General features: G+C 45.1%; 2 protein-coding genes across 2 annotated transcripts in view; one reads left to right on the top strand and one right to left on the bottom strand.

Annotated features, from left to right (window-relative positions):
- Positions 1 to 2336, bottom strand: part of agbl4 (AGBL carboxypeptidase 4) — a 180953-nt gene extending 178617 nt beyond the window's left edge. Inside the window, exons 1-2 of the mRNA XM_029828419.1 lie at positions 1846 to 2336; positions 920 to 1042 (exon numbers count right to left, since the gene is read on the bottom strand). Coding sequence (XP_029684279.1) covers positions 920 to 1042; positions 1846 to 1879 — 157 coding nt within the window. The 5' untranslated portion in view covers positions 1880 to 2336. The remainder of the gene's footprint in view (positions 1 to 919; positions 1043 to 1845) is intronic.
- Positions 2337 to 5331: 2995 nt separating this feature from the next.
- The window catches only part of elavl4 (ELAV like neuron-specific RNA binding protein 4), a 56365-nt gene continuing 43452 nt past the window's right edge, over positions 5332 to 18244 (top strand). Inside the window, 2 exon segments of the mRNA XM_029828420.1 lie at positions 5332 to 5948; positions 6533 to 6673. Coding sequence (XP_029684280.1) covers positions 5901 to 5948; positions 6533 to 6673 — 189 coding nt within the window. The 5' untranslated portion in view covers positions 5332 to 5900.

Raw genomic sequence — 18244 nt, forward strand, 5'->3', positions numbered from 1 at the left:
GGAAAATATCAATTCATCCCACTTTCTAACTTTAGTACTGCATTTACTGGAAAGAGATTAATATCAATTCCATAAATCATGCAGGAGATACATCCGGAGCCAGAGAAGCGGGTATGTTAGCTGATCTGAGAGGGAGCTCAGCGGACATTAATCAATGCCTGAACTCCTCTCGCCATGTCATCTGAGAAAACGACCGGGTAAAAAAAAGCTAAAATTACGACACGGATACACTGCACACTTACACCAGTGTGAAATAGAGTGTTGGCATGTCAGACGTTCAGCCTTTTGTAGGACAAACCTGCTGTCCTTCGTATAAATGAACTCATGAATGATAATGAAACAAGGCACATGCAACAATGCTGTGAACCTCAGAAACAATAGCACACATCAACATCATTTAACAGGATCAAGACAACACTACAGCAGGAAACTGACCGGGACACACTCCCTCATTCTGATTATTTATGGACTTTACTGAGGAAAGTCTTCCTCACAACAAATTCATTTAACTTTCGTGACTCTAAAGGTCATAAAAAGAGCAGCTCATCCAGAATTAAGAAAATACTGAAAGAGTTAAATCAATTCAAATCATTGTAAGATAACAAAAATCACAAATTACAACACAGAATAACACAAACTGCTGGGAACAAACATATCTGTTCATTTAAACAATCTCCTCGTTGTGTTAATAAAGGAAATGGGCATGAAAAGAAGAAACCAACGCCTATGTTTTCAGCTATCAGCTCAAATTCTCTAAGCATAAATGAGATTTCTATTAGCTTTGGTGTTCGTGTTTGCACACCTGATGAGCTGGTTAATGCACAAATCTTTGTGCCAGCCAACAACACATCAGCACGTATAAAACTAGCTCAATAACAGCTACTTCATGTGTAGGATATTAGTGGAGATGAATACTCACCACTCTCAAAACACGCATCAAAAACTAGGTGTCCTTTGCGTGGAGCACCTGAGCAGCCTGGTGGGCTCATCACCAGCTTATTCACATTCCCCACCAAGGCGTCCTCTCCTCCTGCCTCACTGGCTGAAAAGCATGCAAATAGATTCTGTAAACTCAAAAGTCAGAAGCAAACAGAAAGTCACGCAGAGTGTAATATCAGAACACAACGTGCACCATCACATATGGACATATTAACAGAAACCAAGTAAATGGGATCGAAACGATCAATAGGGTAATTCACAGAGCTCTGACTCTCTGAGCCTTGTGTTTGCAGGTAATCAAAGGAGAAAAACACAAAGGTATACATTAAGTTATTGCGTTGAAGTAGTGTAGAACTATAAGGCGAATTTTAGTTTTCCAATATCACATTAGATTTGTACCGTTATAAATTGTCTTGCCATTATTAAACGCTGTATTTTGCCAGGGGTTTTAGAGGTCCTAGTACTGAGTAGTAGGTCTTGAAGTACTGCGTTTCTTTAACGTGCATATACACTAATATTAATTATTTATTTTTTACTAAGCAGTTAGGATAGCTAATTAGCAACAGAGGCGTTCATGGTGACAGACAACGCTTAGCAAAAAACAGGCACGGCTGAAATGATGAGAGCTGTAAAAAGCTAAGAGTGAAACGTGAACATGTGTGTATTTGCAAGGTGCTTCTGCGCCTGGACGTATAGATAGATGCTCGGATCGGCGCTGCCATGGCTCTTGTTTACATCCCCGCTCATGCTAGCAGGGAGGTTAGCACGCGCGGCGGCAGCGGCGATACAGAGACCCGCAGAGCGCGTGATCGTGTCGCTGTGGTTTATTAAACGACGGGACATCGTTCTCGTCCCTCGCTCACAGAGCCGGGCCCGAAATATCAGATAAAGCTCGGGATTACACACCAGTCTCGGCGTCTCTAACACTGCTCTCCTCCATCTTCCTCTCGGTTCTTCTACACAGGTGCCGACGCTCTGTATGTGTTGCCACGGCAACGGAGCAGAAGGACTCGCGAGAGATGCTCGTCGGCTGGAGGCGCGTGAGTGCAAAGCTAAATTCACTCGGTTTTAGCGGAATAACACCAATATTACGGTGACAACTCGTTTAAAAACGAAAATAAAAAAGGAAGGAATTATATAAGGGTTTAAATAAACCCGTAAATCTTCAAATAACAGAAAAAAAGTGTAACTATCCACATTTTGAGTTAAATGGACTACGTAGTTCCGTTAACAAATTTGTGTCTAACGACTATCATCATTTTACTGTAGTCTTTATTTTTATTGCTGACAATATAATGTAAATGTTTTAGTAGTAAAAGTGATTTTAATGTGGGAGGATTTATTACTTCAGAACTAGACTGGAGTAGTTTAGAGTTATCTGGAAAGAGTTTCAAACCATTGCCAGAATATGGCTAAATTCTTCTGTAATACCAAGATGAATGCATAGAAAGTGTGCTCCTAAATAGGTGCAGGTAGCATAAACTACCACGTTACATGCTCTAAAGCGCCATCAGTGAGATGTGCAGCCAAACATGATTTTGAAATGCTATTTTAAAAAGGAAAGAAGAAAGGAAAAGCCAGTCATTGCAGCCTCCAGTCAGGGATTGGGAATTATCCTGCAGATTGATTAAAGCTGGAGGTTTTCTAGACAATTGGAGCATAGATGTCATCAAGGCCAATCAAGCCCAGCCTTATTCCTTTCCCATTACAAAGGCTGCACCTGATTAAGTACATCAAATGAGCAGCGGCACAGCTCCCCAAGCTAAAAGGCATGCAGGCTGCTGCTAATTTCCAGGTTATAAGCTGTGTGTAACAGGACCAAATGAATAAGACCAGGGAGAGGGCAACGATTTTTCTCTCCGTGTGTGATCTGTTTTTGATGGCAAGCATCAACAGGCCACTGAGTAGATACTAGGCCGGACTGATTATTTCTCAGATGAAGGAAGAGAATACGGAGCCGCTATATATTTGGCTAAAATTGAAAATTGAATAGCTGTCCTCCATGCTATGCCATTCCTTTAACACTACGCCAGTTATGGTGGCAAAAATCATTCATTTTGGCTGAGATAGAAATTGAATTAAGGAGCATGAAAAGAATGAATTAGATATGCTACATGTTTCCCCAGGTTCTGGGCTCTTGTCAGATAAAGACAGCATAGATGATTAGAGCCAATATTTGTAACTAAATCATGTGACTAACTTGTAGGGGAATCTTATCTGTACACTTATACATCAGAAATTGGTTGCACGGAATGCACCTGGTTTACCCACCCAGAACTGACAGACCAGCCCACATGAAGGCTTCCTTTGCCTTTCAGACTTAACATCCTATAATGGTGTTCCCTCATTTCAAACAGGGGAGCAAAAAACATCATTCGACATTAAACCTTTCTATTTCTGGAGCACACTTATACACATACATGTAACAGTCCTTGTCATGCTGTTTGCAGAGTGCAGCACTGATTTAATGAACACATCCATCAGTGGAAAACAGGGAAACATGAAAGAAAAGCACAGTTCACACTGTACTGTCTCACATTTTAATTATCCCTCTGGAGAGCGTGTTTTTACATGCTTATCAAAACAGATTTGACCTCCAGTGATTTCTGAGCATATGAGACGGCTTCACATATGCAGACATCCCTGTCATGGTTTCACTGGAACGCATTGCACCTTAAAGAGTTTGTGGCTATTTTGAGAGTGGGTGGCGAGATGATTGAAAGACGTGGCACACCATCGCTGTTCCAACTGAGCATGTCAGAAAAGCCCCTGGGGGGGCAGCTTTGGCACAACCAAGGTATTTGCTGTTCGCTGTACAATGATCAAATGCATCTGTGGTTCTTCTTAAGAAGAAGAATGTTTTAACAGCCTAAAGCTCAGTGTGTGTGTGTGTGTGTGCGTGTGTGTGTGTGTGTGTGTGTGTGTGTGAAATCTTTGTTTCTGTGTTTGTCTTCCACGACGTGCAGGGAAAACCCTCCACATGTGAAATCCACCATCAGCGCAGGAGGGAGTCGTGCAAAAATCAGCCGGTTAGCGATGGAGTGCAGGGGTTGTCCAGCGACACGCAGACCATCGCTATGGTGACAGCGGTCTTGGGGGAAGAGTGTGGCTCGCTCGGGATGGACAGTTTGAGAGGCAGCTGATGGTGGAATCATCCCTCACTCTGACACCCCCACCCCAACCCCCAGAACAGACGCCCCCTCCAGAGAAAGCAGCACAGCTAAAGCATGTCATTGGTGAGAAACTAATATATTCCGCTGCTAAGAGAAAATGTGCTAATGTAAAACATGTAAACACGATGATAGGCCTCATCAGAATTCAGGCCTCCATATTTTTTCTTCCCAGCTTCACATAAACTGTTAAAACTAGCAGCTCCCCTGCACTCCTTTAATCAGCAGCCCCTTTTCTTTCAGTCTCTCTGTCCCTTTCTCTCCCCAACTCCTCTGCGCTGGACGGCGTCCACTTAAACAGATGGTCCTGTGTCAATAGGCTGCTATTAACTGGCTGCTTTCCCCACTCTGGCTCGCAACAGCAAAAAGCACATTCAGAGCGATGGGAATTAATCATTTGCTGACGGCGCCGCCGAAAAGACAGCACTGAGATTCACATTACTGGAGATTGCAGAGCCGATCCATCACTTTCATGAATTATTTTAGTTTCTCTTATTTTCCCCTGAAATGTTAAAATGGGGTTTCAGTAATACTTTGCCATGTTTATCATACACTGAGTCATACTGCGAAGGCTTCTTCAGCTATGCCAGCAGTGTGAACAGTGAATCATATCCCTGGCCCGAGCCTGGCATTTCATCCTTGTTTATTTGTTCCATAGCTGGGATCTCCTGCCATGACTGTGACTGGCTGCTTCGTCATCTTCGTGCCACACCCTGCTGAGGAAAAGGACATCCACCTGACCTTGATGCTCGCCTCAGCCCAACCCTCGCCTTTCCCTTCTCCCACCCGTTACTTAGGAGGTACCATTCATTTTCACACTCATGAGGTGTCCTGATAGCCCAGCTTTTATTATATTCCATTACATTACATTGTGCCTGTCACCAAAAAACACCCTGAGCAAGTGCAGAGATCTTACTGTGGCGGACTTCTAATAGTCCTACTCCACACTGGGTCGGACGACAGGGATCAATACTAATGTGCCTTGAAAATGTTTACAATGGTCCAATATACCTGTTGTCTGGCAAGTAGGGGCCACACCATGGAGAATGTAATAAACGGGAATGGCACAGGAAGCAAGGGATGAGACGGCAATGGTGTCGCTGTTGCTGAGACAGTCTTCCCACCTTGTGGTAGCACAGCGAACTGTAGCTGCATCAATGCGTGAGCAGTGGGGGAGAGAGGGAGAGAGAGTGATGCAGAAAGAGATGGAGTGAGCAAGAACGGGAGAGCCAGAGGGGCTGATGCAGAGAGAGAGGGTGTAGAGAGAGAAAAAGAGAGAGAGAGCATAAGGGAGGGGAGTTTAAACTAAGTGCTATGTTGTGGGACAGGCTAATCTGCTAGCGAGCAGTGTGAGGATCGGAGCATATTGTGTGAGCCAGTGTGCGGGGGACAGATAAGGGAGCCAACCAGCCCGCCAGCCTGACCCACCAACTGCCTGACTGCCTGTTTTAATGTGCTGACTCTGGAGAGATTTAAAAAAAGAAAAGAAAGAAGACAGCACATTGACTCCACAGACGTGTGCGGAGACTCTGGGCACAAACGCCATCGCAGCAGCCGCGGCCAGCAGAGGTGCATCAGCAAGACAAAAACTGAGCGCTGACCAGTCGCAACTACAACAGCCGAAAATTGAAGAGGATTCCAAGTATCCCTCTCCTTTTTTTTTAAGTTGATTTCATTTTTTTCCTTCCTTTTTTCCTTCCGGGACTGTCCTCCCAACTGTAGAGAGGGGAGCAAAGAACTGACAATTAAAGGACAGAGCAGCAGAGAACCCAAAACCCATCAGATCCGAACATGTTCGAAATAAGCCGAACACTCAACGCAGCTTTGTTGAGCAATGAGGTAAAGAGATTTCTTTCCTTCTCCACACCTTGCCTGTGTCTGCTGCCAACCATTCCGCCGTGCGTGTGTTGTACATGCATGCATGTGCATGTGTGTCTGTATTCTCATAGCCAGTAAACAGAAGGGGACTGAGTACAGCAGCTGCTATATATGTCTTCTGGTGTGATAGCATGTATGGAGAGTGAGGGACTGCTTTGCTTCTCGCACTCAAGGCTGTAATAATCAACGGACAACTAGTACTTTGACTTTACACCCTTCCTGAGGTAGCTGTCAAACCCATCCAATGCAGGCTTGCTTGTGAAATTGCCCTCCTGGGGCTAAAATCGTCCGTGTGCCTTCATGTGCACATCGTCAGTGTGAGTGCTCACCTGTGCGTGTGTGCGTGCGTGCGTGCGTGCGCGTGCAGAGTTCTCTGTTAGTCCTCTCTACCTGATCTCTCTTCACGTGCACCCCTGCCTCATCCTGGCTTCTGTCCTCTCTCATCCTCGCCTTCCTTCCCACCTGCTGTTATCTGTTCTCCCTCCCCTCTCTCTGCGTGTTTCTCCTCCTCTATCTGTGCGTGAGCGTGCCTGTTCTGTGAGCAGCGTCTCAAGATGATGGCGAGTTACGGGCAGCTCTCGGGACTAGCAGCCAGTGGCGTGGGCTCCGTCCCCAAGACCCGCTCGCCGCTATTTCCCAGCGATCTCCCGTCATCGCCAGCCCAGATGGGCTACAGGTCACCCCTGGTAAGAGGATAGACAGACCAATTTTTCTCTAAATCAGTTCAGGCAAGCATGACGGCAATGAAACCGAATAAGAACATGGTAGTTAATATGTCACACGCCTGTATGTGTGCATGTGTCTGTGTGTGTGTGTGTGTGTGTGTGTGTGTGTGTGCGTGTGTGTGTGTGTGTGTGTGTATGAGTTAATATTTACATTATTATGTTTGCTCAATTATGGACGCCTACTCTGTCTTTAGCCTCTGCCAGTCAAACTACTATCAAGGGATTGTGTGCGCCTGTGTGCGTATGTGTGTGTTTAGTTAGGTTTATTCTCTTTTTTTCTATTAGCACCGGCAGTATTTGCCTTGTCATTTACCTCCTGTTATGAACTAATAAATGGACAATTATCATCCCACCTACATGTCATATGATGCATCGATCGACATTTCACATCCCAGACAATATTACAATTAGTTTCCCGGGAAATGAATAGGAGGGAGAACGTAAGAGGCATGAGAAAACCGTAAGCGTTTAGGCAAAAGCATTGCAAGAAAATCCCTGACTCGCTGCATTTAGGCGACATGAAACGGTGGGTGTCTAATCCGCTGAGGGCTCTTCATTGGTTCGGCTCTTCTTCAAACTGGCTCAGATCCACACCCCAGAGCCTGCTGGAAGCCTGCATAACCCACTGCCATGTTGCTGACTCTACCCAGGGGTTCTCCATCAGCTCTATGCAAATGTACAGTGAGGATAAGCGGCGGTGCATCCATCAGGAGTCTGGCTGTAGATCTGAATTTTTACATGACTTCACAGACACCTGTCCTACCTTCTGTTGTCTCCAAAATAGCACGCGGAACTGCAGCGTTTCCCAGAACTGCTGCCTATTGTTTCTGGACCAAAATTAGCCACATTTATAACATAGACGTGACTAAGGTATGAGTACATTTAGTTGTAATTATCTGTATGATGTAAGATGAAACAACAGCCTGTGAGGGAATTACCTTATTACCGTGACAAGGGCACGACTGTGTGCAAACAAAATTAAAGTGCGTGTGCTGAGAAATTGTATCTATAGAGTGTGTGTGGGTGGATGGGTGGATGCGTAAATGCATATGCAGTGTTGCAGGTTTTTTTTGTTGTTTTTTTTAAGCATCGTTATAATGATTAATGGTGCCTTCATTAATTTCACCAAGACCATTTGCATACATTAGATAAATGTGCTGGAAGATTCTGATGGCTTTGGTTTGTGTGGCAGGAAACGTAATGCAGAGTACAACCTGAAACGCATTCACCATTTAGCAATAGCTGATAACCAACCAGGGTGTGTGTGCATGTTGCTTTATGGTATAATATCATAATAAGAGCAGATGAGCTCCACTTTAGGAGCCATTACAGCCTTTGGTTGCGCTGAGGTTCAGACCGTTTAGAGCTTTTCTTTCTTTGTGCTAAATGTTTCATCGGCTGCGTCGTGTCTTCCTGTGCTCGCGTGAGCTCGTCTTTTAAAAGCTTGGGCGCAATCGAAGCGGGCAGGGACCAGAGTTGCATTTGACAGAAACATTGACTCCTTGTTTTGCCGTATGCAGCTCTCCAATGATCGGGGAATCGCTGCCGTGGCACCTCGCCGAATGAGGGATCGAGCGTTCATATTCAGAAAAGAATTATGAGTGATTCTGTGTTTCACAGACTGAGATCTAATTTTCAAAAGCCCACATCTAAAAACCTGCAGTGCGCTGTGCTCGAGAGCTGAATGCTGTTAATTTGTAGAAAGCTCCACTGATTACCCACTGCAGGCAGCTGCTGTTCTCTGTGTGACACAGGCTTTGTTTGACAACTGCAATCTTTTCTGTTTCAACATTAAAAATAAAAAAAAGAAAGGCGTGCGTTTGAGACCTGCCTGAAAGGTTCCTCGCCACCACAACAAAAAGACAGAGAGGTGAGGAGGAAAATAAGGGTCGGCGGTGCAGCAGCTGGCAAACACGTACATTAGCAGCCAGGAGATAGTTAGAGGTCATCTCTGTTTCATAACAATGATTAGCTCCTTCCATCTGCTGCTTGCTGCATCTTCCTTTTCCTTGATTGCAGTGGATATTTTTATGTATGTATCCCAGAAATCAGCTGATGTGTGATCCACCACCCTCAGCCAAATGACACTACAGAAGGAAAAATCTACGCTTGCGGACAGAGGAGAAAGAATGATGACCGCTTGCTTGATTAATGAGGGGCTGACAGAAACAAATGGGGCTGTTTTGTTATGTTTTGATACCATTAAAGATGACTCACGATGCGAAAATTTAAAGGGCCGGCACCAAACAAATCCCTGATATCATTTCATTCTTTTTCCAGATAAGTGTGACTACGGTAACACATGGTGGGGACATTTGAGGTGGTGCATTATTTATCCAAGCTCTACATCATGTTGGGCTCGGCACGATGGGAGAAAGTTAGGATGGTAGCGCGTCAGAATTTATATGCAAAGTCATACAAATCGTGAGCTACATGTGTGTGTCCAGACTCATGTTTACATTTATGATATTGGCACATGGGGTGTGCCATGAAGGAATGCAGAGAGGCTGAGGGATACAGAGCCCGAATGGGTGTGTGTGTGTGTGTGTGTGTGTGTGTGTGTGTGTGTGTGTGTGTGTGTACATCGCCAGTGTGTGTGTGTGGCCACCAATGCTGCAGGAAGGGCCTACAGATCTGCAGCTGAGCCTGCGTCCCACAGGGAGTCATCACTACCGAATGGAGCAGGTGTCTGCCGGCTCTTTCTCTCTCACACACACACATACACACACACACACATACAATGTCTTTATAAATGGTTCAACTTGTACACATCCAACCTTTAATCGCACCCACAGGGGCCTTCCTGGGTGAATTTGTTCAGAAATCACTATAATTATGATCAGAATTTGTTATTTTTTCATACCTATTAACTTCATAGATGAAGCCTGGAGATGACAGTAGTCTTAATGTCATAACAAGCTGCTAAAAAGGTCACATTTCGGTGCTCAGGTGCTTCGCCACCATAATGGGGTGGCGGTCCCCATGGAGATAGGGTGTGTACACTGATGAATGTGTCCAGTAACATGCTATGACACTTCAACAAACACAGTTAGAGGTGGGCGAAAAACACAGCCCATAAAACAAATGTAAACAGGAGGCAGAAACCTGAGGCAGATTCCATCCTGCTTGTTTTGTCACACATCTGCAGCTTCGGTGGTGACATAGACATAACTGTAGCTTATTTACATTCCCCCACATTAGTCACCTTTAATTCACACGGTCCTGTTCAAGTGCATCACATATAATTCCCAAAATATCAGGAAGGAAAAGTACTGAATCATTTGGGTAAAAATGACTGAGAATGCAAAACCGGGCCAGCACATAATTCCTGTAGGGTGACGAACACGCCCGTGCCGGTCCTGTGAATCGTTTTGAAGATTCAGTCAGCGTCTGTGGCCACACAAATCTTTCTGGTTGAATAGGCTGGATAAACAAAATAGCTGCACTTTTTACTGCTGGGGTCCTCTCTTTCGCCTGGCGGAGGACAACATTTCATTTGTCGTCTCTCGGACTGTGATTTCAGCCATTCTGTTCAGCTTCAGAGGATAAATGAAGAGTGAATAATAAATGAGATTGCCTCGACTGACAATGGGTTTGCTGAGTTCTTGATATTTTCCTATTCTGCAAACAACCAATAGCTGTCGAAGAACCGCTGTTTTATCAGCAGAGGCAAATTGTGCCGTTAAGGCACTGAACCGATGTTGATTTTCGCCCCCTGTAATATGACCTGGGAGGGTCACTGGATCGAGCAGATTTAGGGAGGTAACTTTGGCATCAACGATATCAGCCGGTCCTGCCTGCATCTGTGATAATGTCACTCAAAGGGCTTCATCCTGCTTTGACCCTCGTCGACCCTTTAAAATGCTGCGCAAGTGTTTTATTAAGAACATTTAGTGGTAGTGATGTGGGAGCAAATGGGTTTTATTGCTGACAGCTCTTAGAAAGTGACAAACTGCCAATACCCGACGCGTCCGCATCTGAAAATCCCACATGGTAATGAACGGCACAGAATTTTTTTGTGCTCTCAGTCTCACTGTAAATGTTTTTTTATTGATTCACTAATTGCTCAGGAAGAAGCAAAGTAGCCACGGACACCATTAATAAAGGATGTATGGCTGACCTGTGCATTAGCATTGAAGAGGATTGACCCTTAAAGTTGCAGTATTTACCAGGATGGAACAAAACAGATGGAAAGGTTTCATCCTTTTTGTCAATGCTTTTTTATTATGTATGACAATGTCAATGATGGGCTTGTTAAAATCAGGATAGTATTCTTTAAATTGTTGAAAATTCTAGTAAGTTTTGCATCTGTTTGAACAACAAAAATGACAAATTGTTCCCTTGTCACCTGAAGAATCCCATAGCAGCCGTATTTCGCAACCTGAAAATTTGCCTCAATAATCATTCCACCTTAAAAATAGATGTAAACATTGTTGTTTTCGTGGTGTAAAATCATTTAGAAAGCTGAAATGTGTCAGCAGTGCAAAATAACAGAAAGACATTTAAGCAGGCATTTAATATGGGGTGCTTTGGAGACGGTCCTCTTTACATTTCATCAAGCATGAAAAAGGGCAGTTAAGCATGATGTGACATTTGAAGAGCTGGATTTGTGCAGCTTTAGTCCATATAGGCCAGCCTTGTGACTGGACTTACTTTTCTTTGGTAAATGCATAAACAGAGAAACCAAGGCCGGGGCGTGGTTGTGTGGGTTTGAGGCGAGGGCTTGAACACTGTTTCAGATGGTGGGTGGTTTTTCTGTCCACCTGATGTCTGAGGTAAATTGGAAACATTTTCAGTAATTTGTGCATGTGTGTGTATTTGTGTGTGAGGCAGGGGGTTTTTGATTTAAGCTTAGACCAGATGGAGCCCAGCAGTTGTCCTGGGGCTATGAGAGTACCCCAAACTGGGATCAAATGCCGGCTGTACCCTCGCCCTCATAGCCCACCTCTTCATCCCGCAATCATCCGGCATACTGAAGACTGGCCACCGCCTCGTTCTCAGGATGCGCTCCGTGCTGTCATGGGCGACATCAGGCTTTGTCTTCTTCTCTTGTGCATCTGTGAGACTCCAAATTCCAAAGCCATCAATTCAAAGACGTAGCAGTGACAGTTAACTCCGACTGAACTTCCTGATCCATGCGTGAGCCACTGGTCTACTGAATGTCACCCCAAGCTGCGGACCACTCTGTTGTCCAAATGGACACTAATCCGCCGTAGTCCTGTTGAGGATACTGTCTCAGTGCCAGAACACATGCCAGACTCAACAGCCAATGCATAGCTAAGCCTCTCTGGGCACCTCCACAAACCTCTTATTTGTGTTAGGCCGCTGCCTCCAAGACCCACCATTATCTCCACCGTTTTAAAAAACTCATTATCGCGTCTTTGTAATAGAAAAGAGTGAAATAAAGGGGTGTATTCTGTTGTGTTCCTAATTAGATCTCCCATTTTAGATGCAATTCCATGTTGTTTTCTCAGTTTAAAGCAGAAATTAATCAATTCTAAAAGGCCACATTTAAAAAAAGATTCCTCGTGTTTAGGGAGGGACTGAAGGAACCAGGGATGAATTTTTCACACGGCCCCTCGTCAAAGTCTCTGAAGCCTGCAAAGCTACAGCCATGGCAGACAGCTCTGAGTTCAAGTGGAAGAAAGTGGCTTTGACAAACGTTTCAGGATCAGCATGAAGGATTCATTTGTGCCACGAGGAGGGAGAGTGACACAGGCAGGGGTTAAGCTTGAGATCATCCTCACTGACATGGAGAGAAGAGGCTGGAGGAGGAAATCTTCAAGACATTTCACAGCAGCATGTGGAGGATAGCCTTCCTAAATAGCTCATGACTTTTAGAAAATGTACCTCACTAGATTCTTTTTTGAAATAACCTAGTTAGTGACAGAAGTTATTTAAAACTGTGCTTGATCTCACCGTCAAAGCATCTTTGGTTTTTCAGCCTATTGATTATCTGCAATCATTCAGTATTTCAGGGACTGCCTACGAACTTGACTGTGCTCCGAGGTATTTTAACATCATTCGCACTGAGGAGCCATTTTGATCATTTAAGCCCCATTTAAGGACATCAGCTTCCTTTTTGCACAGAGCTTCTCCCAAATGCTCGCCTCAATTGCTGAATTACAGAGCGCCCTCTAACACAAAGAATGGAGTTGATTTGAATGCGTATGGAGCACAAGCGCAGGTGAACTTTGATTTTGATTAAAACCTCTGCTTGCAGAGCATCAGAGACACCAAAGACAGTTGTTCAGAGCTGATGGAGCGGTGATATCTGGTTTGTTGCTGGGCAGGGAGGAAGATGGATGGCTGAGACTCTCATTTGGTGATTGTTACGGGCAGAGTTTGGAGACCTGCCAAACGCGAAGTCATCATCAGTCTGAGATGGAGCTTTTGCCAGACGTTTAAATCAGCAACTCAATATACCCTTCAAGGGCAAATCAAGAAGAGCCTATATACATGCGCTGATGCAGAGGGAGGGACATGCTCTGTGGGGGACTCTTGCTGTGATCTGACGGGTCATTTACAGCATGGGGCTTTTCTGATTTAATTGCATTTGTTCGTGCACAGGCTGGCATTAGCACAAGTCAACTTTTCTGGAGGAAAAAAAAGTTTTCTTCTCACATTAACAATCAAGGTATTTTCTCGCAGCACATTGAGGTAACACCTCTGCTGGCGTCGTCACTTCTCCTCCTTTAAATAGAAGTCTTATTATGCAGAGTGAAACACGAGACAGGCGTCGAAACACTGCACCTGACAGTTAACAAGACTCAAACCGAGAGCACCCACAATTATCACCGTCTGCACGTTGCATATTCAAACCTGCCATAGCCTGAAAGCTAGTTCTCGTGTGCTCCTTCACACCTCTTTTAAAACTGCTACTTCAGTCTTGTGTGTGCGTCCTGTTGTTCTGCAAGAAAATTGTTGAGTGGGAGATTCAAGCAAATATGTTTCTTTTATTTATTTATTTTTTGGGGGGGGGGGGGGCAGGTGGCAGAGATCAAGCACATGTGGCCGAAGCTACATGGATTCACTTCAGCTCAGTAAGGGGTCATGAGTTTGACCGTGCATGTGCTGCAGTGTGCACAACTCTGTGTGTGTATCTGTGTCTGTGAGTGTGTGTTCATTTGACTCATGTGTGAAAGCTTATGGAAGTGAGCCACAGAGCCAATCAGTGAGATGGGGCTCTGCACTGCTGACAGTGTGGCGAGTCTCTCTGGGTTAAAGCCACAAAAGCTTTTTAACTTTGAAAACTTTATAAGAAGAAGGAGATGCAGATTACTCCCTCAGCACCATATAATGCAGTGGCAATTTAATTAAGAAAACATGGCACTTTTTTTTCAGCCATTACCCTTAATTACTTGTTTGACATCCCATTTATTCAGTACTGCATTAAGGGGCAAATCTGCCATTTCTAAGACTATTCTGTAATATCTGTAAATCCAGACTGTGAAGCATCTGAGCACAGATGCCTGTGATAGAATATCTCAGCCATTCCCACCATCTGTCTACAACAGTGGTATTATATGCAGTGTTTACCCTTAACTAGTACATGGAAGCCTTGTTGTTCAATCTCTGGGATGTCTGTGATTACTCACAAAGATGCAAAAAAAACCAGGATTTCTTTATTGCTGATTTTCTAAGCAGTGGTGGACATTTTCTTTCCTTTTATAAAAGCGTGGTCCTACAGAGCAATGTAACAGGACAGGCAGAATTCATTTTCCTTATTATTAGATTATTTAGATCATAATGCATGAGTGAAAAACAATTTTGGAACTGTGTCCATTCTGAAACGAGAAAGCAATCACCTTCTGTTTCCTCTCCACGTCTCACTGCTCCCACTCTTCAGCAGTTTTAAGCTGACTACGAAGACAAACAACAGATCAAATGTGTTTCTGATTCAGCTGTCGCTGCCGACAGCTGTCCTGCCAGTTTTTTACAGGTTCGGAAATTAAGAAGAAACAATATAGCATGATTGCAGGAAAATATTACAGGCAGCGAGGAGTCGGTGAGGTAGAGTACTCTTTTATGGGTGCAGCTCAAAGCCTTTATTAAATTCAAAGGTCATTGCGGGAAGATGAAAAATGGACAGGAAACAGTCGGGTTTGTCCACCGCACAATTCAGCCGTGAAATGCCTGCCCCCTTCCGTTTTCTCTTTGCAAGAAAAGATAAATAAACAAAGAAACACTTCTCCTTTGAATCCATTTCCTCTCTGTTGGGCTGTACTCTCGCTGTCTCATGTTGATACTGAATGCTCGGTACAAAGCTGCCCACCATGTCCTTCATGTTTTACCTGAAACAGTGATGAGAACATTCTTCTCTTTGTGTGTGTGTGTGTGTGTGTGCGTGCGTGTGCGTGTGTGTGTGTGTGTGTGTGTATGAAGGTGTGGCGAGGCTCTTTATTAGCATGTCATGCACATGGTTGCACTTGACCCGTTAGGCTCTGGCTAAACAGGAAGGTGGAGGTCAGGGGTGTTTTTGTCTTCTTCTTTCCTGTTTCCTTCTTTCCCTAAATATGCGTCTGTGTGTGTGTGTGTGTGTGTGTGTGTGTGTGTGTGTGTGTGTGTGTAGATGTAATGGTACTTGTAACACTCCAAGGACGCGTGATGCATCATTTATTGTACCAGAATTACACAGACAGTCAGCTCTACTAAATACACCCTATTAAATCTTTTTTGTTTTCCTTCCTATTGTTTCCTTTTTCAGGATTTTTATCTATCTTGCTTGGTATTATTTAATTAACTATATTTTCGAAAATAATATCTATTGACTATTGTTCAACAAGACAGTTCATTTTAATTATTGCATATTTATAACAAAAATCAAATGAAATATCAAACAGTGAAGTGATTTAGTGCACTCACATTGTGACTATTTCGTTAACACGATGCTTCTGGGTGCAGAGACATACACACATCATTGACATTGGATGGGAACGTTGTAACTCTCGTATATTTTGTGCTGTTTGTTGCGTAGTGAATTGTGTGTGCTTGACTGTTCAGTCCAGATTTATAGTGAGAATGTACGCAAATGTCACCCTGTCCTGTGCGTGTTAATAAGGGATGCAAGAGCTCCCTCTTCTTGTCTGACAGAGACAGGGAACCGCTGCACAATTTAAACCTGGACACTTTGCTGTTTCACTTGTGTTTATTTATTGTGAAATAGGTGGCAGTCGCTATAAGAAGGGGGTGATCATTTCCATTTGATTATAACATTTCATGTAATTGCCTGAAATTAGTTTTCAGCCTAATCTCGAACCCTGCGAGGAATTCTTGACGGCGGTTTATTAAGGAACCTCCAGCAGTATTTTGTGATAGTTTCCTTTTTTAACAGGGTAATTTTGCTTTAGCTGCGCTGCAACATCTTTCTTTATGAATTTCAGAATGAAAGTAAATGATCGGTTGGATTAACCGATCGACTGGATCGAAGAGTCCTTTGTTGTATCGATTCGCTCCAAAATAATCAAAAGTTGTACCTGTTCGCATGGTGCTGCACGCGGATCCAAGACGCTGCCTCCTCGCGCGCACCGCCCCGTCGGCAGCCGCTGCAGCCAATGGCAGAGCGCGCGCGAGGTGGCAGGCTCGTGAGGGGAAACACAGAGAGCCGGCTTCTTTCTACGTCTTTGGACGCCTTTAATTCGCACGCGCGTGATCAGCTCGCAGCGTTTGTTTTATTTAAACCGCGGACGGTGTTTTCCTCCCTGGACGACACGCGCTCTTCCGGACTCGCGCCGTTAAGTTTTTGGCTCCGTGGGTATTCGCTCCGCCGGGTCGTCCTTCCTCTCCATCCCGTCGCCGCTCCACTTTATCCGCGCAGACTACCCGCATCCTCCCGCACCGAGAATGGTCATGGTGAGTATGGACGCAGGTGTAGCCGGGCTGTCCGTGTTCATACCGCAGCATGTCTAAAATACCCCCCGATAAAAGGGAAATTAACTTGAGACACCTGTTTGGACAGGTGGATTTTCATGTTTGAGTGACCTCCCAAAAACTCGGGCGTTCATATCGACCTGATTTTAAATAATGCTTGACGCGTAAAATAATCCAAAATCTCGTTTTTGCCTATTCAAAAACATAGAGAAAGGAAGGTTAAAGGAGAATCAGTGTACACAGTACAGGGATTTTTAACATGCACCCAGTAATAGCTAATTTATATACAGAGTGCTGCGCAGGCATCCTATTACCGAGGAGCCTCGGGCTGTAATCACTCTCCGAGAGCCGAGCTCCGCGCTGCGCTGCCCGGCTCACTCAAGCACGCAGCCCAGCAGCGATTGATTGCTTTGCCGGGATTCAGACAGCCTTTTCTCTGCCAAAGGAAGCAGAGGCTGGCGTGTGCCGACGGAGGCGCGGAGCCAGCGAGAGAGCGAAGGTGTTAACGCTGAGGGAGGTGGGGGAGGCGGTGAGGCCGAGGGGGGGGGGCTGACGAGCAAGCCAAGAAGCCAATCATATCCTGTGAGAAGGAGGTGGGCGGGTGAGGAGGGAGGAGGCGGGTTCTGACCTTCCAAATGAGTGCGAGGGAGACTGGGTGGGTGGTGATGGGAGGGACCAGGGAAGGGAGGCTTGCTGCAGCCCACCGCTCTCTCATCCAGGCGCACACTTCTCCTCTCAGCATCTGTGGATGTGAGGTGATGCTCGCTGTGTCCTGCTCTAGCATGCCGCTCTGCGCCCGCCGCTGAGAGTCAGGACACGAAGCAGCACGTGAAGGAGACAGTGTCACAAGAGACAAAAGTGTAGGGGGGATTCTCTGCTGAGGCTCCGCTGCTTGCTGCTGTGTAAGGAGAGAGAGAGAGAGAGAGAGAGAGTGCGACAACCTCCAGCATCTCCAAATGGAGTGGAATGGGTTTAAGATGGTAAGAAAGACTTGACACTACACTGAACATTGTTGCGTTTCAGGCAGCGGTTAGAGCCGCTTGTAGTTGTTCACGTACCATCGCCCACAGTCAGCCCGTGTGCACACTCCTGAGACGCAGGCGATAGTATTGAATTATTTGATCTGTAAGTTCCTTCATTCAGGGGGAAAAGATCAACGGGGGAGGTTTGTGCGCAGGATGAAAGCAGGGGGAGACAGATGGAGCGACGGAGCCAGAAATGCTAATAGAGTTAAGGAGCGATGGGAGACGTACAGAGGGAAGCAAGAGTTAAACTGGGGGAACAGCACCCATTTTATAGTGAAGCCGGGGCTGGAGGTGTCCCCATCCTTGCTGCCGTTGCACCACTTGAAATATTCACCTGCATATAGTGGCGCAGCATATGTGGACTGTTCAGTGTATGCACACTGAATAGATTATAAATGTGGTGTATGTGTGATCGTTGCCTATTTAATCGCCACATATGCCAAGTGCTCATTGTGATGTATATGAGGAGGCACGTTATCCTTCATGCTCCCTTTGTAGTGCCAGAGTTGAGGAAACGTGGAGTAGGTGTGTTGGAGTTGCATGAATGCCTGAATACAACTGGCTAACTTTTAAACCCGTCGTTCGTTTCAGTGTGTGTAAACATGCCTGTTTGCTGAATTTGCATGCGGATGTGTGT

The sequence above is a fragment of the Takifugu rubripes genome, chromosome 20 (genome assembly GCF_901000725.2).
Source record: "Takifugu rubripes chromosome 20, fTakRub1.2, whole genome shotgun sequence".
In the NCBI taxonomy this organism is placed as follows: Eukaryota; Metazoa; Chordata; class Actinopteri; order Tetraodontiformes; family Tetraodontidae; genus Takifugu; species Takifugu rubripes.